General features: G+C 33.6%; 1 protein-coding gene across 10 annotated transcripts in view; it reads right to left on the bottom strand.

Moving 5' to 3' along the window:
• The window catches only part of LOC106794038 (disks large homolog 4), a 259,789-nt gene extending 241,093 nt beyond the window's left edge, over positions 1–18,696 (bottom strand). For 3 of the 10 annotated variants that reach the window (XM_014761426.1, XM_014761428.1, XM_014761431.1), the window contains exon 1: positions 18,133–18,692. In XM_014761426.1, the coding sequence (XP_014616912.1) occupies positions 18,133–18,616 (484 nt within the window). In that variant the 5' untranslated portion in view covers positions 18,617–18,692. Of the gene's footprint in view, positions 1–18,132 lie in introns of all 10 variants that reach the window. The other 7 variants (XM_014761421.1, XM_014761423.1, XM_014761424.1 and 4 more) reach the window with 5 other exon arrangements.
• Between the last annotated feature and the right edge of the window lie 3,382 nt (positions 18,697–22,078).

Raw genomic sequence — 22,078 nt, 5'->3', positions numbered from 1 at the left:
GACTCTAAAGTAATATGTATTGACGCGTGAACTAGGTGATCGAGTTGCTGAGGAAGTCCCCAGTAAGGGACGAAACGTTCAACAAGATCAAATAAATTTGTTCATCAAAATTTATTAAYTGTCTTCAATTTTCCCTTTGAAACTCATATATATTATGAAAGTATGTATTATACGCGAACAAATATAACTGACGTTAATGATAATTTTATTTATTTAACATATTTAACGTATTCGTTGATTTATTAAATTCGATCTGCTAATTAACTTCACGATTGAACTTTAAATCTGTCGATTAGAACTCCATATACATATATTTAACATTTTTGCATCCTATAGTCTGTGTTGCCGTAATGCCGGAGTGTAATTAACGCGATCTAATTGCAGGTGGCTCGTTACCAGACCGAAAACGTGTGTTGCAAGTGAACGACGTAGCTGGGATATTAGCTTCGGAAATTGCTCACGCGAGAGTGGCTAATAAGCGATGCACTTGGGAACTATAGTTCAAAGTAAAATTTCAAAACATAATACGAAGACTTTGCTGTTGCTCTTAGACATTCTCACGTTTTGTAAGATAAAAATCATTCGTTATTAATTATATCATAAAAATAAAATATAATTAATAAATATAAATAGAACCAAAATTATAATATGTCCATTATAAAATACAACCACATTAGATTTTATTATTTAATTTTAATTGAAATATATTTCATATTTCTGTCTCTCGCTCTTCATTTTTGTCTTCCGAATGCACATATTCTGATCATAGCATGAAATCGCAAGAATCTCGTGGAACTTTGTTACATAGCAAGAATATTCATATGTGTATTTATATATTGTAACACCTCCCCCGAACAAGGGTAAGAACAAGAACAGTAACTTTATTAAGATTAGTTACAAGTATATGGCTAGCGTAACTCCTTTCGTATAAACCGCACTTTCTAGGCCGATACGTCAGTTCGGTTTGACAACCTGTCAAGATCACACTATAGTTTCACTCTGTAAAAAGCTACCATGTCGTCTGGCCCTTCTTGTCCTTCTTCCCATGGTAATTCAGGGGGTTGAAACAATATATATATTAGGATGCCCCATAAGTTCTTTCCGCGTCACGCTATGTATCAAGCCGGTTATATTTATAGACATGCAGATTTATCTATTGTCCATTTATGGCATCGATTTCGGAAAGAAAGAAACTTATGGGACAACCTAATACATATATATATAGTAGTAATAGTAGTAGATTTAAAAATGCGTTAGTACATAAAAGAACGTTTGGTAACGCGAACAGATAAATTCTATCTCCGTGACTTTATTCTCTTTCTATCTTACTACCTTTTCGAGTCGTCGGCCAAATTATATAAGCTTCATGCATTCGGTGCGTTTTCGTTAGCCCCGACCTCATAAAATTATGCATGGAAACAGGACGAGAGCCCGTATTTTTCAACGTACTATTTCGCTAATATCCCTCTTTTTTCCACGGTTCATTCGAGCCTCCTCGAAATAGGAGAACTTTTATATGCTCGTGAGCGTATTCACGCGCAGAAAATCTCTACTTTCTTTTTTTTTTTTTTTCCTCTCCCCTCCCACCACACCTGCGCCAAGCTCCTCTTCTTCTACCTCATTTTTTCTCTCTTTCATTTTTTTAAGGCCCCCTCTTCTCTCTCTCTCTTTTTTTGACGTCGTGGTAGTAACGGGGATTGCTTGAATGCAAAATAAGATATGTGGCCGAGCCGAGAAAGAGTGAGAAAGAGAGGAAAAATCTCGAGATACAAAAGCCTAATTGTGAGGTGTATTTTTCATGACTTTTCCACTGGGATTCGCGTTAAAGAGAACGTTTATTATGAACAATTTCGAAAGATATGACATTTTACTGATATAAAATCATTATACGAATCGAATGACAGAAACGACAACGAGGAGATGCTTTTGACGTGGTGTGTAATATTGACATAAAACGTTTTAGACATAACTAATGGGATGGGGGGTGAGACTGGATCACTTTATTAAGTTTGAAAGTTACATCCGTTCACATACTTTGTTACGTCAAAGTAATTGCAATTAGTGGTGCTTTCCGTCGTAACCATTTTGTACAGTTACATATACAGGTATGTATCTATATAGATATATACATATGTTACCGTTAAAATGTGAAAATTTGTTAATTCACGAAATAAATAGGTATTATATAAAACAATTACACCGAGAAGAATTATTGTATGAAATTAATATTTGATCCGTTCTCGAGAAGTTAGCTGCAACAATGTTCGTAGTTATTTGTTTTTACCTCTACTTATACTTTGAGAACGAATATTCTGTTAATCGTGCTGTTCTAATAACTTTGACACACTAATTAGAGACATACAGTTATTACATACATATAATAACTAGCTATTTTATAAAAAACAACTAATTAAAATATAAAATAAAATTCTTTTTATATAATATGATTTTCTCTCTCTCCCTAGAATGCTGAATTATTTTATAAATCAGCTGAATAGTACATTTGAAACGGTAATACGTACATTTAAATGTATAAGTATTAAAATAGTTCGTACGAATAATAGGTAGCTGGTACTAATGTCAATGAAAATCGGCCGATAATTATTCGTTAGATATATTCTTCCTTGTAAATCTGTACCTGTGGGCCAGACATCGGGGTATAATTGATGAAAATTATAGGGAAGAGAGGACACGCGACAAAATGTGAACGTGTAACATGTTGCGAATACTAATCGTGCGAATAATTATATTGGAAATCTAGGAACAAACAGTTGCATGGCAAACAAGACACGTCACGTTAATAACGGATTCGTTCGTAATCCGTATTAATTGGTCGAATCAATAAAAGGTGAGTAAATGTTAATTCAAGAAGAGGATTATATTCGCGTTTCGTGTTTACATGAGTGGACCACTATGGTCACCAACTTTGTTGATCTTTTGTACATTTTGTAATACTTTCCAAAATATTATTACATATAACTTCTATCTTTCATTTTTTCCACAATACATAAAAGTATTGCAAAATGAAAAAAAAGACTACTTGTCTATTATATACTATTAATTATAAAAAAGTAACCTCATATATATAATAATTCTCACATTATACGTTGATACAAGAATACATAGTAATATTTTATTATAAATACTGATCATTTCATATATTATTATTCAAAGTATAACACTTGATCATTTATTTAAAATACTAATATCAAAAATAAACAGGTATAGAGATTAATATTTTTTTATGCAAAAAGATATAAATCTCATAAATGAGATTAGAATAATTTGATCATTTGATAGCTTGTTAGTGTCGTATGCATGAATATAAAAAGAAATAAAGAAATAATGAGAGAGAGAGAAAGAAAGAAGTAAAAGTTAATGAAAAAGAGGAATGACCCTATTGGTTTGTATAGAGTCGCGTGCGCAACAGCACGCAAAAGAGGAAGTAAAGGAAGATCGTGAAGATGACGATGAGGATGGTGTGCGAGAAAGCCGTTGGCGATAAACCAAAGCTCGTTAACGGTGCCCTCTTCGAGCTGTTCGCGAGAGATACGTTATTTCTGTAAATAACTTTGTCTCGACATCCCCATTTCATCCCCGTCGACTAGTGTAGACCCCTTTAAAAGACTTCCGTTTCTTCGAGCAGTGGTTCTACCTTGTATGAAACGACCACTAAAACGAAACGAGCCAGACTCGATTGGCGGTCGTCAAAAGCAACGTTACGATTCCGTTGAAAGACTCGACGATCCAAGGAATTAGAAATTATTCCGAAAGAACCGAACCCTCGAACCTTTTCTTGGCTTAACTTCGCTTTTCTCCCGAGGGAAAATCCAATTGCATCTATTCTATATATATAGGTATATATATATATGATATATCTTTTTCACGAAAAATCCGATCTTTTCATATCTATTCAAGTCTTAATCTTTTTCAATACGATCATCAACGTATAAAAATGTGTTCTATTTAAAATTAAATATCAATTCAATTATACATCCTTTAAATACTCTAAATTACTAATTTAGTATAGAGTTCTTATATCATCTTATTAAAGTAGTATCATTGAAAGAGATATGATACCTTCCAAAAAAAAAATGGAACTTTTTATCGAGTCAAGTATCAAGAACGTTGGAAAGGAAACACTTGATAAAATGCGCTGACTTCAACGATTAACTATTTTGTCATTTGAAGAAGTATTGAACTCCGTGCACGTACGCACATCGATACCGAGCTGGAAACTCGTAAGTTACCTACTCTAAAACGTTCAATTTTACTGGTATTTGCAGCACGTCGAGACCGCAATCGCTTACGAAGCGCAAAGAGAAGCTTTCAAGAGGAAGAGACTTCCGTCCATTCTCTTTCTCTCTTTACTCTTCTCGTTTCCGCACTCGCCATCTTTCACAACTTCCTCTCTTCTCCTCCGGCAATTAGACATCTCGGCAAATCGACGAAGTCAACGGGACGACGTCGTCGTATCTACTCGCTTGAAATCATGCCAAAAGACTTAATGTGCTCTTGCTTGCTTGCTTCCTTCCTTCCTACCTTCCTACCTTCCTTCCTTCCTCGGATAAGCCTAATTATTCCAAATGGATTTTCATCCTTCCCTACGAAACATTTATCTTTCTCGATCTCGAGATTTTCGATCGCGTTAACGATATTTTTTTAACGACCACTTATTTTTTTTTTTCACCTATTTAAACACCGTCAATTCAAACCCTTTTTCCCCTAGGGTGTTGTGTACTCTTAACGTAGAAAAACCTAAACGTTCTAATTCCTTTTGGTAGGTAATGTTTTTTCGGATTAGAAATCAAACAATTTTGTAGATAAATGTTACTTGTATTTTTATGTTATTATAAAAAAACTTAAGATTTAAAAAAAAAAGAAACATAAACTTTGTAATTATATTTCTGTTGACATCGAATAATGTTCTACTCGAAGAATTTTCCTCAAATAGAAATCAATGTATTTTCGAGATAAAAAATTGTTAAACTACGTTATGAATATCTGTTACATAATATTTTAATCTAGTCATAACTGGGAACATGAGAAGCTAGCATTAAAAATTAAATAATTGTCCAGTTATGAAAATAAATAAGATATAACATAAAATCTAGAAATATTTATACGTTGTAATATTCTGATCCTTATTAAAATTAATATTCTACGTGTAATACATAATTTGGATAATAATAATTAGACAATATATATTATTGCTAACCACGGATTAAAGAATTTACTGTAATATCGCATATTACATAAATACATTCGTAGCATTTCTCTTTGAATTATTTACAACGATTAAGCAGTAAACTCTTTGTCGCGTACAACGTACCGTAACGAGTAAGTCTTAATTAGATTTGTAATTAGTTGCGAGAATTGCTTGCCTGCCACGCGACATACTACATAGAAAATAGTTGGTGGAGAGGGGGGGGTGGAAGGGAGGGTTAATAGGAGGGTGAGAATTGCATCGTGTGCAACAGACAAATAAAACAACACACAACTATCAAACGGTGATACGAAATTACGTGTACCGATAATCGAAATCGATTGGGGTTACGTTCTTTCAACTTAGAACTTTGAAAATTTAAACGAGGAATGTTTCCACCCGTACCACCCTCTGTTCCATTCCTAAAGAAACGAAAAGAACGAAGAAGCAAGAGGTATAAAGGGAGAGAAAATTTGCGGTTTCTGGGCGAACGGAAAAGAATTTTACATTGTAAAGTTTATATCGGCGAACGAGTAGAAGAAAGGAAGTAGAAAAAAAAACAATAAAAAAAGAAAAAACAAAAAAAAAAAAGAACTACTACGACGTTATATTACGTCGAGCGTATTCCAAGTTCGTTGACGCGAAAGAACACAGGAGGTATTTTTTGAACGAACGCCAGAAAGACGAGAACCGGTTGGCGCTAAACTTTTGAGTTAGAGGTTGGGAATATAAGCGAGCTTTAATATATTCCATGTAACTTGTACGTAAGAACGTAACCGATGGCGGAACAATGAAACTAAATTTCTTTACTTCGTTTCTTATGCTCTTTGAAGAAAAGTTACCTATTTCTTTTTCTTTTTCTTTTTTTTTTTTTTAATCTACTTTCATTTTCAAGTTTCTTGCTATTCGATGAATTTATTATTGATTTGTTCCTAATTTGACTCGAGGAAGGGGCGGGCCGGTGGAAGTGACGTTATTGGAAAGTCCTGTCAACGAAAAATTGCGTGACCTCTTTAAATTTTTCTATGGTTTCATAACCATATCTATCTTACTTACGCTTCATTTCATGTACAATCATAATTTAATAAAGGAAAAAAAATATTATGAATCGAAAAAAAATGCGTATGCCATCTCGTAGATAATAGTATAAATAAGATATGATGTAAATTTCATTAAAACTTGCAGCAGGTAGTTGGTACTAATCAATATGCCCCTATCTCGAAGTTAGTGCGAAACTTGTAACAGCTTAGTTAGCTTCGTATTAGAAGCATCGGCAAACAATTCTCTCGCTCAAACTACGCCGTTAGTTAGAGTACATAAAGTACTTTCTATCAAAGTACTGTATGTATTTCTATTTCTATTATCCTAACTTCTTCTCTTTTTGTCGTGGTTAGACATCTCTTTGTTATTCTATTTTGCGTGAACAGATCTCATCATAGAATGGATATAAACATATTTTACATATTACAAGAATACTTGTCGCGTTTATTCTATTTTTTTTTTCTTTTTTTCAAGATACAAAGATAGAAATACAAAAAGTGAAAGAGAATGAGATAGATAGATAGATAGAAAGAGAGAGACGTTATTTCGCGTTCATTTCTACGTTATTTTAATTAACTTTCTCATAAAATGAGATTATGATTTACGCACAACGAATGAAACCCGTCGAAATAATTTTAATTACGTTCTGCAGTCGCACGATAAGTCGACTTTGAAAAAAATTGAGTATAATGACAGCGGCAAATATGGTGCTCATTCCGAATCTGAAAAACGATGAGACGAGTGTCACCAACGAGATTATAAATTAAAATACGAAATATGTTAATGTAGGTATCTATAAATGTATATGCATCCTCTTTATCTCTCTCTTTATCTCTCTCTTTCTTTTCAATTATTTTCCGAATTTAAAAGCATAGTAATAATATGTAATTATCTCATGTAAAATCCGTGGAAGATTATATGATTGTAATTTGAATGAAGTGCATGAAATACTTAATGCATTTTTTTCGAACATTAAGATTTAAAGATAATAATGAACACGAGAAGAATGCCAATAAAATTCGAACGAACGTGTACGTTCGTTAACGAATCATCGAATTTAATGAGGATCGAATCAATGTTATCGGATAGATCATTAAATCGGCGAACGACATAAAACGATCGAGTTTGGCTAGGAAAATCACATAAAATAATAATCGATGCTATTACGTGTCAATCGGGAGAATTAAAATCTAAACGATTTTTGAAAATTGCATTCGACAACTTTCGTCAGCGTACGCGTGCTTGTTTCCCGAATTGCTTCGATATTTATGGAAATAATTCGATCGATTTGAAAATTCTCTATTTTTGTTGAAAGAAAATAATGAAAATGAATGGAAGAAAGAACGGAAAATAATCAAATTCAAATATACAACTTCCTGAACGAATTGACATTATTGCGAGAAAGAGAGGAAAACAATTTTAGTTGTCCCGTGGATCAAATCTTATTAAGTTTTCTTTTCAATTTTTCTAACGAACGATTTTATATCGAATTTTGCTTTTTTCTTTTTTCTTTTCTATTCTTTTTTTTTTCTTATATTATATTTTTCTCGCACATTTTCAGGAACATCGTGGTTGTTGGGACATATTTTTCTTCGATATGCATTTAATTTGTATAATTTCGATGAAAGGAAACAAGAAGCATCCTATGAATTTCGATTAAAAAGGAAAAGTTTGTTAATTAAATATGTGATAATTAAATGCGCCCATTGAGAAAAGAAAACGATTTTCTTGGAAAATAGTCTTCTCGGTTTCTTTCCTATTATCCTTTGTCTCGTTTGGCTATAACAGTATTTTATTTTTTCCTTTTCGCGTTTACCAAACTGGTCGCATAATCCGATAAACGTGACCGGCATTCTAAGAGGATTGCTATTTTTATCAAGAGCGGTGGTACTTTCATGGAAAGACGACTATAACTCGTTTTATCGACGTGTCGATATGCGTTAAACCATTCCCATAAAATGAAATTCATGTAATTAAAAAATGAACGAACGAACGAACGAACGAACAAACGAATGAAAGATATTGAATGATAGACATATTTAAATAATACATTAATTGAAACAATACAAAGAGAAAGATACAAAAAGAAATTAAAAATATAAAATATCGAATAAAATATTTATAAATGTCTATTTATTGAATTCGTATTTTTGTAAAATAAATGGCAGTTAAATGTTATGAATGTTGCGTTTAATATAAATAATTAAATGTCGATATCAAATTAATATTTTCACATGTTGTACAATTGTCTTCTCACAGTTATAACGTTATAGCTTATATTTTTCGATATAAATATTATTTTATTATAAATACTGATAGTTTATTTGAAATACCGATAAATTATCATATTTCCAAATATTTTCATTTATATTCTGACAGATATCTTTTTTAATACGAGATATTACCAATGGAAATAATAAAATTTATTTATACACTTGTGAACGTTGCGTTGCATTCTAGTTTTCATACGAACAATCGTAATGACGCGAAATGATCGATCTTTACTTGATGTATCCTTAAAGTCGGGATCCTCCTGTCAAGGATAAAAAAAATTTCGCGGGAAACTGATCAAGTCTCATAGTCGACGGTGGTAGCATACGGGACAAGATAAATGGTAACGTCCAGGAGTTTGGTGTATATCTCGAACCCGTTGAAGGAACCATTTATCAAAGCTTTCGTATATTTATTATCGGATGACCTTTCGCACCAACCCCCATGATATCTCGCAGTCGATTTCTCGCGTTTAGATCGAAGTCAATATAAATAACCAAAGCCAAGATGAATCTTTTCAAGCGTGAAAATATCTGAATTAGAGTTATCATGGGTTTTGGGGAAACAATCGTTATCCGTTCTTATTTATTTTCCATTAAATTTTTCATCGAAATTCCGATCAAAGTTGATTTTTAATTATCAACAAAAATATACCTATGGATATAATGTAATACATACGTATGCAGTAGACATATGTATCCGGAAGTATATGTGTGCGTGTGCGTGTGTGTGTGTCTGTGGACAACAATAGTATAACGAGCGATTGGATGGAAATAACAGGAAGATCGTAACGTTTTCATAAATGGTAAGGGGTATATCGATTCGCTTGACGATGCGATAGATTTTACGAGCAGTAAAAGAGAACATAGAAGGAAAAACAGGATACCAGGATGAACTTTAACGACGTAATAATTCCGGTGGTGAAGCTGCTCGATGACCGCAGAAAACGATTTCATGTTTTCCCATACTCTTTTCCGAGAATATAACGAAGTTTCTATCGCATGACTATAACGATCTGTATGTATCACGAAAGAGAAAGAAAAGAGGGTGCGAGAAGTTTATGAGAAGGGTCTTATGAACGATGTGTTTTTTCAAGCTGACACACAATAAGAGGATAAACCTGCTAATATCACGTGCAGCACATTTAGCGATAACAAAGACGGTAAATCATTGTCTCGGGTCACTCATGACACAACCGATTCGATGGTACAAGCTTCGAAGGGTGGTTTTATCATTCTCGTGGGTATTCTTCACGAACTCGTAGCAAAGAGGAATCAAGGGAGAAGTATGAAAGCGAGAAAATTCGTTTACCCTCTCTTCTTTCAACGATATTTCAGAATTCATTTATCGTTCTTCCGCTATTTCTTCTTAACTTTCTTTCTTATACTTTTTTTTTTATTCTTCGTCATAGATAAAACTATTTCTTGTCAATTCTCCTTTTATACAGCCTAATTAATCTTCAAATTGTAAATATTGGAGATATCGATATCGATCAAAATGGATCGTTCATCGTAATAGATTAAATATACAAAAAAAAAATTGTGGTAGCAGGATATGGATAAATTGCAGAATGAACGAACGAACGCACGTAAAAATAAGAGGAGAATATAACGATGTAAACGAGAGAAGGGACGATGAGTATCAAGAGGGTTGATGGATAATAATAACGGTAGGTGCATTACCCATCGTGTTCAATACCCAATCGAATGCAAGATGATGAAATTGAACGAGCAACGTGCACTGCATCGCGAATTGCAATCAACGGCAAAAGGTATAGAGCTTGGCTTCATCGTGTACAGAAATTCGTTAGAGTAGCGACGCTGATGCTGATTGTGTAGACTATAGATGCTTGGATGCTACTACTACTACTACTACTACTACTACTATTACTAGTGGTACTGAAATGGTAATAGTATAGGAAGAGAGAAAGAGAGAGAAAGAAAGAACGTGGACACGCTCGAAGCTTCGAGTAATCTCGCCGATGCTTGCTGGGTCCGTTTTAATTTTTCAAGTAATACCCCAACACCATTTTGCAGCCGAGTATCGTACGATCTTTTGATGTTCCAGCTAGCTTCGTGCATTAAAACTACGAGAAAGTTTGAACGTGGTGGTATCCTCGAAGAACCGTTCGCGCGAATTTTCTTCTTTTTTTTTTTTTTGTTCTTTTTAATGTATTTACTAAAATTAATACGAACATTTTTCTTCCTCTCTTTTTTTCTCCTTTATTTTCTTTTGCTTTTTTCATTTTCATCTCGTTCGAAAAATATATTACATTACAACAATCTAAACGATCTGCGTACAATATTACTATTTCATTTTATTTGATTATATTTTTTACGACACTAACGTTTCATTTTCTTAAAGATAATTTTTTACTCGTCTAGGTGCAAAACTTGGTTGTGGTGTTTGAAAACATTTCGAGAAAGAACAAACGTTCGAATACGAGTGTTCGAAATGTGAAACAAAATCAAATGAGAAACGAGAGCCAAGACAAATCATATTTTCCATGTAATATAATCGTCGATTTTGAAGAAAGTAATCGTGGATAGAAAAGCAAGTCGAGTAATCACACTAATGTTCCCCTCTGTAACCGGTATCCCATTTTGGATAAGGGATACGTTCAATGCCGAGCATTCGCTTAAAATGGGATAATGCATCCATCGGTCACGGTGAACGAACTTTACTATCCCGTGTTTTTTCTTTCTATCGATTCGTTTTTCATTTTCCACTCATTTTTTGTTTGTTTGTTTTTTTTTTTTTTTTTCGTAAAAATTCGAGGTAAATTTAGTTTATCCATTGGTTTTCATTACTATTCATTTTTTATTTTATTATACGTATGTTGGTTTACGTATATATAACAGGATTAACTATTTCAATTGAAATATTTACTTGTTATTTGTGATTTTATGGAGAATATTCTTACAAATAAATAAATAAATAAATAAATAAATATATATGTATATGTTCTTTTGTTTTAAATACATAAAATATGAGTCTCTGATAACAGTAACAACAATTCTTTTATTTTTCTTATAGTTATAGGATAACAGGAATGTTTTTATAAACGACCACTGTACTTTTGTTAAATGGTGCCCCATTTTCTTTATTGTATCGCTCGAATACCGTTCGTTCCATCGCGTAAAAAGCAAGCGTGAATTACGATGAGCGTATGTCGTAATTCGTAATTATTTAACGAAATATTTCAACGTTCATTCGTATTAATCGTATCGCGGCTAATTTACGTTCGTAATGTGTTATAGAAACTCTCTCTCTCTCTCTCTTTAAAAAAAAAAAATATATATACAGAAAAGAAAAACTTAAACTCATTAACTAAAAGTACGTTTTACTTCGGTGAATTTCATTCGATTCTCGTAAACTTTTACTACCAAAGTCTTCTTCTCTTACTCGTGATTTCTTTCTTTTATCTGAAAAAGATTTCTTTCGGTTACTCGAAAGAACACGAACAGAGGAAGAAGGCCGACCGAAATTCACGAAACTTTTTGATCTCTCGGCTAAGTTCGTTCGAGTAGTGAATCGTCCGATACATAGAATGAAAAAGTGGTTCTCATCGATTTCTAAGAAAATCCATAAAAGGGCTAAATCCTCGAGGATCCTCAAACGCTACTCTATCTTCTTCATTCTTTCGAGAATAGTTCCAAGTGGGAAAGGAAAAGAAGAAAATCGTACAGGTCTACCACCCCGGACCACACCCCCGCCCCCCTTCACTGTATTCTACGTTTCACAATGTGTGTTTTTTTTTTAAAAGTAGTTAGACGAAAGTTGAATTATATACGATATTACTAATTAATAATATTTTCGAATTATTTATATCGAATAAAATATTCAAATATATATACTGGACAATTTAATTAAAAAGAAATATTCATGAAATAAATTGAAATGAGACGAAAAAGAAAAATAAGCCATGGAAAATAATAAAAAGATATCGTATATACAATTAGAGAAAAATTGAAAAAGTTGTTGGTGGAAAAGTTGTTGGTATGGAGATATTTGAACGCTGTTGTTGGATTTCAAAAATGTAATCACGTCAGCTATGGCGAGAAAAATAAAGAGAAAGAGAAAGCAAAAAAAAATATAGATAAAGAGAGGGAGTAAGAGAGAGAGAGAACTAAAGGTGCTATCAGAGCTTCCGTTCTATCTGGTGCCGGACAAAAGCACCAGAAGAGCTTTTGAGCGATCATGCATAATGCTTTTCGCGTCTCACAAAGATCGCTTATTTGCGGTGAAATGGAGAAAAGTGTTGTGACGAGAGAAAGGACAACGGGGTCAATACGTTTCAACAGGTTTGGTTTTCTTTGTCATCAGAACATCGGTGAAACTCAACAAAGAGGAACTCGTCCTTCTATCTCGTAGAAAACCTGCGAGAAGACATCCTACTATCTCGTTTTTAAAATTTCGTATTGAAAATCCGTAAAAATGGTATGGACTGATGTAATATAAAAAAAAAAAAAAGAAAGGAAGAAAATAGGGGTACGGGATATCCAATTTTTATCGGCTTGGTAATGAGATTGAATGATTTTTTTATTATTGGTAATGATTTTACTGTGTTTTTTCTATTTCTATTTTGTCTGTAATATTTTAAATCGTATCGCGAATTGATTGAATATGTATACCGAAAGAAGATATAACAATGATTCGAATAATTTTTGGTTGACGCGAATATTACGTATCCGTTTTGTTCTGTTTCGTTTAGTTTTATTTTTTCGGGGGGGGGGGGGGGTTATCAGTGTACATCAGAATTTTCTAGTGTTTAAAAGTCCTGAATCTTCATTAGAGTTAATTGCCGAGTGTACGTTTCGCATTACGAAAGGAAAAACAATATGGGAGAGAAAAGAGAATGAATTTGTTTGTTCTCGGTAGGAAATTAATGCGATACCACGAACGTGAGTAGATTTCAAAACGTAAGTTCAGTAAGTATTATTAACGAATGGCGAATATGTATACGCATGTATTAATATGTAAGTGTTTTTTCGATAGATTTAATCGTTTCATTTTAAATGCGATCGCTAAAAATGAAAAACAAATTTTTTCAAATATACATATTCTTTTTCAAAATCTTAATTATAATTTAAAATAATGTTTAAACGTTTTAAATAGCAAATGAATATATATCTATACTTACCTTAAAAATTATAATTTAACCCATATATAATATATTATTTTTCTATATCGAATATATATGGTATGTTATATAATTGCAGCTTAATATTTAAAATATTTATATATATATTGAGTGAACATATCATTATATGTTGTGATATAATATTAAGGAATGTCCATGTGTAAGTCTACGTTAAGAGGAGTAAGAAATTATACCTTTGGAAAAAGCCGTTTCAAAACGAATTTTTTATTTTCTATTTTTTTCTTCTTCTCTCTTTTTTTTTTTGTTCATAACGAAACCGAAGTAACGGCCATTGCGTGCTTAATGTACTCGGAAAGTTCGCATTTCCGAAGTACCCTTCAGCCAATCATGGAATCGGGGCAGAAAGTTTTGCCTCGACGTGGGGTGATCGCTCGTGCGTAAGACGTTCACGAAACGAAAAAGCTTGTTCTCGCTTTCTCGCGAGAGATCGTGTTAACAAAAACGGGTTAAATTGTACCATTGAGAAACAAAAAAAAAGAAGAAAAACAAAAAGAAATGAAAAAAAATACGACGGTAAAAATTTTTACGCTAGCCGTTAGAGTAATTACCTGTATATCGTTTTGTTAGCAAAGAAAATATTATCGAAACGTTCGAATCGAATAATATAAAACGAAATTTCTAATCGAGCATGGATTTCATTTTCATTATAGAAATGAAATTATACATAATTACACGCATTTATACGGCGATCTCATAATCATCATCGCGAAAAACATCGAAACAGATTCGCAAATTATAATATATTCTATTTTCGTAGATATTTCAAATATTAAATGTACTCGCATTCATTTCGAAAACTGTTTTACTACGTTTAATCAACTAATTATTTTCTTTTTCATTGCGAGATGTTTCATTGCGAGAAAAAAAAAATATGTTTCGGCAAGATCCCAACGTGAATACGTAAGCATTTACATACGTACCGCGTATGTATTTATATTGCATACATAAGAGAGAATCTCAGATGAAAAAAGAGAGAGTGTACACTCTGTATACGTGCATATATATACATATATACATATATATATTTACGCGCACCTTACTGTAGATCCGAGTTGTTGGAAAAGTTTAATCCATGGTACGGGATCTAAATTAAAATCGTATGAAGCTTTGAGATACGTATCTTTTACTTTTTTACTTTTTTCTTTTTCTTTTCTTTTTTTTCATTTCCATTTGGTAACTTTTTTGGTTTTCTTCTCGAAAAGTTTTTTCCAAAAATGAATTAAAGAAAAAAAGAAGATACTAAATCATAAATACTAACATTAAACATAATAATGTTGAAATATATTAATGTATTAAATAGAAGTTAATAAGAACAAACAATTGCAACACGTTCTTTAATTAAGTTGCCAAATTAAATGCTATTGTAACGAATCTTTTACCGATAATGCTTGTAATATGCAAGAGATAAAGAAAGAAAGAAAGAGAGAGAGAGAGAGAGAGAGAGAGAAAGAGAAATATAGGAAATAGCCATGAAAATACAAAAAGAGTACAAATTCGTTGGCTATAACGTGGTGACGTAGGCGAAGCACAGGTGGCTGCTCATTTGCAGATCGTTTCTTCTAATTATCCTCATTATCAGCACTCGTAATGCCGATGCGACAGGTGCTTTCATTGCATTTGTTGAATTCGTTTTTTTTTTATTCCTTTTCTCTTGTCTTTATATATTTGTGCATGTGTGTATCTGGGAGGACGAGGAGAGGAGGAAATTGGGATGGTGGTAGATTAGTGGGGGTAAACCCTTGAAACTCGTTTTGGCACGATCACTAAAGTAAAAGCAGAGAACCGCGATAAAAATTGACGTTGAGTAGTAAAACGTGGCATTGCCAGGTACTCTACGTTTACGTTGGTCGTCGATAAAATTATTCGACCTTTTCACGGATTTACTCGTCCATTAATTAGTGCTCTCTAACTGAGAGGCGAGGCAAAATGACGCAGGGAACACGCAACCAAGCGGCTTTTTGACGATCAAACAAGCTACAATAATTTCTCAAAATGTACGGTAATTACGATGGTAGATTGTAAATTACGAATCATTGTTGGTAGTACTATAGGCATATATATATATATATATGCACGGCGTGCACGCGACATTTTAATTCTATTCTCGTTTCATGTATTTTCGTTTATCCTTTTTTTTTCCTTTAATCTTTCGTACACCAATGATTTTACTATTTAACTTTACAATCTCAAATACTTTTATGATAATTTTCATTTTATTGGAAACATATTGAAATATGTTTATATCAGCAATATTGTAATATCAAAATATGAAGTCAATTTCAAATGACTTTATCCTTTTTGTCAAAGTTCATCAAGTAATTCAGTTCTCTAGTGGATCGTAGAAGGAGAGAAAGCTTGAGGTAGAGAATCGAGCTTCAACGTTGGATGATAAACTGAAAACAATACGAAGGTCGACGTTTGACCGTGCGCAAGACACGATCATGCTTTCAGCTTTTAGCTTAAAGCTTTAAAGCGTTGCTCTGATAACGCTGATGTGAGTCGACTCGTATACCAGCAAGAAAACTATTTCATAACTGGGTCAAGCCGTGTGCTGGCTCATTCGGGAGAGTTCGTTGCTGGGGTAGGAAGAGGAAATACAAGGAGTTTGTGGAAAAGAAATGGAAGAGTGAAAAACGTCGGTGAAAGAGTTTTTCCCTATACCAAACTTTTTTCTTCGTCTATATATATATATATACTTTTAAATCAAGGATTTTCATAATTTTTATTTTTTTTTTACATCTCCATATATCTAATATGCGATATTTAATATATTAACATATTTACGTATAATTATATGTTATATATTTTACGTGAATATATTTATGAATCATTCATTTGATTCAGTAGTATTTTGTTTAACGGTTAATATGAATATTTCATTCGGTTTAACTAATTAAGTATATTTAAATTCGCATTTGGTGCTTTTACCGACAAGCACGTGTTATTACCTACTAACGTTTTATCATAATTACTTATCATTAAGTATCATTTATTTAATATATATTTATTTGATAAATGTCAGATAGTTATTATATATATATATATAACTATATATTATTTGAACAAAATTATTCAATCCTATTGGAGATTAATAATTGCGAATGATTTGTACTTTTTGTTTTGATTTCTTTTCTTTTCTTTTTATCTGAAGATTTATGATATCATGTACGTAAATCGAAGTGAAGAAAATAAAGAAAGAAGTAAGGATAGAAGATATACATGTTAAAATTCTAATCAAAATTTTCTTTAGAAAAAAAATGCAAATTATATTAGGTAGTTTTTCCTTCGCGAAAAGAATCTCATTTTTCGCGGATCCTAACCGAGTCATGGACGAGATTGACACGTGAAAGGAATAACCAAGAAGATCACGGCGAACCACCATACAAAACACGGTTTTCTTATCGCTAACGTTACTCGCATATTCAAAGTAGTAGCGTACCTATATAAGTGTACGTCGTGAGGAAGTTTGGTTTATCTTTTGTCATGGCCTTTATAAGAAAATTCTTGATTCTTTCTCTTTCTATCTATTTTATAGAAAATGGAGAAATTATTTCTACCTGTCTTTTTCATGCTTTTTCTTGTTTTATATATATACATTAAACAATATAAAAAGAAATGAGAATAAAAGTTTCGCGTAAATTATTGATTAGAATTTTTGGTGTTCTTTTATCTTTGATAATACCTAAATGGATAAAGTAATTTTAACATTCTGTCCAATGTAGTAACGGACATTATCTATCTATCTCTCCTCAGTGACTTTCTCATAAATTTGAAAAGTTCTCCAAGTTACTTTATCTATTCGATTTCCCACGATATGATGATTCCAGCATATTGCTCTAACTCTAACATGAAACTTTCTCCCAAATGCTACGGATTTCGGGGTATCATAATCGTAGTTGAGTTTGTAGAAAAGCTACGAGATTGGAATAATATGTCGCTCATTTGGAAACTAATAGGAGAATGAGGAAGCAAAAATGAGGAAGAGATGAAGGAGGAAGAATAAGAAGAAGAAAAAGATGAAAAATGAGGACAATGGTGAATCTTGAAAGGTGCAACGAGTCGAACTTTTTTCTTGTTTCTTAACTAGAAGGGTCAACGTCTACTCTCAAATATTTCCACAACGACGAATGTTAAACCGCTCGTTACCTTAGATCGTATATAGAACTTCAATGCGGTTTTCGAGATTTTTCATGCGATAAAATTGAACTCACTCGAAAATCCCCCCCCCTCCCTTTCGATTACAAACCATACGTCTGAGGAAGTAGTTTTTCAATTTTTCGATTTATTATTACGTTTCGTGGATGTCGTCAAAGATTTATAGTGAACCTGTAACGATTGTTATATATTCGATACGTTGCCAATAAAAATATATTGAAAATTTCAAGTAAGTATTATTGGTAGTTATCATCGATCGATGATAGAAAAGTTATGATTTACGATTAAAATCTACCTTCTTTAGCCTGGACGTATCCGTGAACCTCGCAATAACTGCCAGCTGGTCCAGCAGCACCTGGAGTGTCCAAAGTGTAAAGGGTGTTGGCTGAAGATGTGAGAACATCATCGGGTGTATGAATAAGACCTGTTGCCTGCGACAACGTACGTTGCTGATGACGTTGTTGCTGCAGCTGCTGCTGTTGTTGTTGTTGTTGTTGTTGTTGTTGCTGCTGTTGTTGTTGCTGTTGTTGGTGTTGGTGCTGCGAATGTTGCTGAAGTTGATGCTGCTGTTGCTGCTGCTGCTGTTGTTGATGTTGTTGCTGGCTAGCAAGCATCTCCTCGTGTCGGCACTTCGAGCAACGACGCATCTCCGAACGAACTCGTAGCAGCCAGACCATGCCGAAGAGTGCCATAGCAACCTCGAGTCCCGGTGACCTCGATGGATGCTTCATGCTCGCTGAATCAAGCACATCGAGGCTCAACGAGCCAACGCGACACATATCACCGATCTCCCGACCGATCACTCACCGATTTGCGAGGAATATTCTCGCTTTTTTAATATAAAAACGTTAGAAGATATTTTATTGTTCTATCCTTATCATTAATATTATTACTTTAATTTGTTCTTTTTAATTATTAATATTTTGTGTAATGTATTTATATACGCGTAATAATCCTATAACATGTAACGTGTTACTTTTATTGCCCTAATGATTGGCCATATTCCGGCAGTGTTCACGATATCGAATTTTAAGAAAGTCTTATTGTATTTATTTGCAATGTTCTATGAGTTTTCTTTGCTTAAAGCTTTAGCAAATTTCACTAGATTTAAAGGGTTTTCTGTAACCCTCTTCTTACTTTCAACATCAAACTATGATCGTCGTGTTTTGCCGAGGAAATGAGAATTCTCTACGTAAGCAGGAACTTTGTTAAACAGCAGGATGAACGATGAAACCGTCGGAATTGGTGAACGGTTAATAGATCTTTCGTTAAAAACTTCGTCGATCTCAGCGAATCGAAGGCACCAAGGTTTCTTCCAACTTGGATTGGACCCAAAGAAACAACGATTTTTCCTCTCTATTTTGTTAAATCTTATAGAAAAGAAACTAAAAGAAAGAAAAGAAAAAAACAAAAAAATACAAAAAAGAAAATAGGAAATTCGACTTGTATAATCGATCGATAATCGAAATCCTTTTCATATCTCGCGTTTCTTAGGAACCGAACACCGACGATTTATATGTCGTTTTTCTTCAATTTATTCTAAGAACATTGATCACGAAGAATTTTCAATCTTTTCATCGTCTTCTTTCGACTTTCCTCGCGTTCTCTTCCCCTTGGGTAACTCGCTACGATTCATCGGCTCGAACACTGTCGTCATTTTATGGAGCAGCACGACAATAGTAACGTTTCTATTGAAAAGGATACTTCAGAATTGTTTGGTCTGTACGCATGAGTAGTGGGGATGTGGGTCAGTCACCACCACTATGACCACCACCCAGAACCATCAACAACACCCACTATTACCTTCTTCCTTCTGCCTCTGGACACAAAAGTATCCAAACTATAGTAAATTCACGATAACCTGAACTTTCTTTATCTTCTTATTTCTATTCTCCTTTTCGTCTTATTTTTCTTGATCCGTTTCGATGCTCCAGGGATTCCGCTCGCAGTGAGTGAATAAAAGTCAAACCCTTTCTCAACCCCACCCTTCTTCGTTTTCCAGCCCTCTCGTTCGTTCTTGCTTATATCCTCCTGTAAAAGTATTCCGTAGAAAGAGAGTAGAAAGAGAAGAATAAGAAGAAGAAGAAGAAGAAGAAGAAAAAGAAGTAGTGGTATCAGGGTTCTGTTGGTACTACTGTTCGTACTATTATTCATACTATTGTTCGTACTACTGTCCGTACTATTATTCGTACTACTGTTCGTACTACTTCTACACCCACTACTCCTCTTCTTCTCTTCTTCTTCTTCGTCACGATTCTTCCACCATTTTCGAGCATAGCCCGGCAGCATAACGAAAGATTACACTCGAGGAAGAAACTATCTCTCTTTCTCTATCTCTTTCTCTCTCTCGGTGTGTTTATCTTTTCGAGTTTCCTTCTTTGGGAGAATTTTTCTTCCTTTTCTTTCGTTATTTTACATTTCTCCCATCTTTCTTTCGCAAATATAAACGAATCGTCATCGTCTTGAAAGTAGAAGAAGAAGAAGAAGACGACGATGACGACGACGACGACGATGACCTATGACTCCGAGAAAAACTTTTTCATTGTTTTCAAAGACTTCAACGTTAATATTAAAGTATAACGAGATACGTTGCATGTAGACGTCGAATCGAACGCCTTAGGGAAAAGAAGAAAGAGAGTATAATATCTGTTAATATTCTTTTGTTTGATTTTAACAAGAAACAAAAATATAAGAGTACAATATCAATCGATTTAATCTGACGATAATTTAAACGAACAAAATCCAAATCAATTTCCAGATATTTCTTCTTCTTTTTCTTCAGGCGTCGTATTCCTTAAAAATTTAATTCGAATCGAATGATGACAATGATCGTAAATGTAAATCGTTTTTGTTGGTTGGGAAGAGTTTGAAAACTAACGTTTGCTTCGAAAGTTCAGGGGTTGGCTTTGCTTTTAAAAGGAGAAGGAAAGAGACGAGAGGGAAGATTGAACAAGGGTAAATTGCAACACGAAACGTGGAAAAGCTTGATATGTGTATGTGTTGTATCTGTGTCTTTCGAGTATCGCTGGCACTCGTCTACTCGAACGCGAAAGCTTCGTGTCTCGCACGTACTAGCAGCAATTAAAACTCGACTAAATCCTATTTCATATCCTACTCACTCCTCTACGTCTATTCTCTCTCTCTTTCTCTCTTTTTTACACACATACAGGCACACTTTTCATCGCATGCTATTCCCAAGACTATTTTATCCATCGACTCGCCAAAGTAAAATCTATTTACGTTTCTTGGACCCTCTAGTTCGATCAAATTTTATCTTTTTATTATTTTTCTTCTTTTCCGACCGTGATGGTCTCGTATCTTAAACCTATTCAAAAAATTAGTGTTTCATCTTTACCATTGATTTTCAAAAATACAATTCTATACTTAATTGATTACCTTGCTCGAAAAAATAATTTACTCAAACGTAATCTTTTAGAAAAAGTTACATTTATGATATTATCAATAACCAAAAACCCCGATAAAAAATATTTAAATGTTATTGCTTGGAATGCAATCCTTGAAATGGAATTGTTACACTGCTATTTTACTATCGTCAAGCAATGGCAATACGACGAGGAACAAAGAAATGCATTCAATGAATATAATTCAGGCAAGCATTAGGAAATGATACAATTATGAATTTTCCCTGGCAGTGGATAGTAGGAAGCGATCCAAGATAATTAAATGAAAGCAACGTCTTCTCTTCATCTTTTCCCGACTATATTTCCGCTTTCTCTTCTTCTTCTTCTTCTTTACCCTCTTTAACAAACCCTCCACGCCTTTTACCCCCACAGAGCTCCTTTTCCTCGATTGTATCTCCTTCCAACTTCTCTCCCCCTTTCACCCTACTCCTCAAGTCAAAACTATCCCACTCTCTCTTCTTACCACCTCTGGATACTCTGCTAGAACGCATACCACGTGAACGAGGATCAGGAGTAGGAATTCTCCGATATTTACGAGCGCTTTTGAGGGCACGTTGCAATGCGAAACCGACTATGCTGATCCTTCGAACCGCTTGTATGCGAGTGAACGATCGTCGAAATACCATTTCGTTGATGGATAGAGAGGAAGCATTCGATTCTTGCCAAGTCGATCCTTCAATCGAACATTTTCTTTAAATTATCCCTTATTTTCCCACTTATTACTTAATCAATTTTCTCTCAGAATATCTTCCATTATGTTTTCATTATTTTAACGTGATATCATTTATTAAATGTTAATAATACATTTCTATAATACAT

Source organism: Polistes canadensis, unplaced genomic scaffold (assembly GCF_001313835.1).
Source record: "Polistes canadensis isolate GaletaPanama2010 unplaced genomic scaffold, ASM131383v1 scaffold_22, whole genome shotgun sequence".
NCBI classification, from domain to species: domain Eukaryota; kingdom Metazoa; phylum Arthropoda; class Insecta; order Hymenoptera; family Vespidae; genus Polistes; species Polistes canadensis.
The sequence above is the reverse complement of the archived record's forward strand: the minus strand, read 5'-3'. Positions and strand labels throughout refer to the sequence as shown.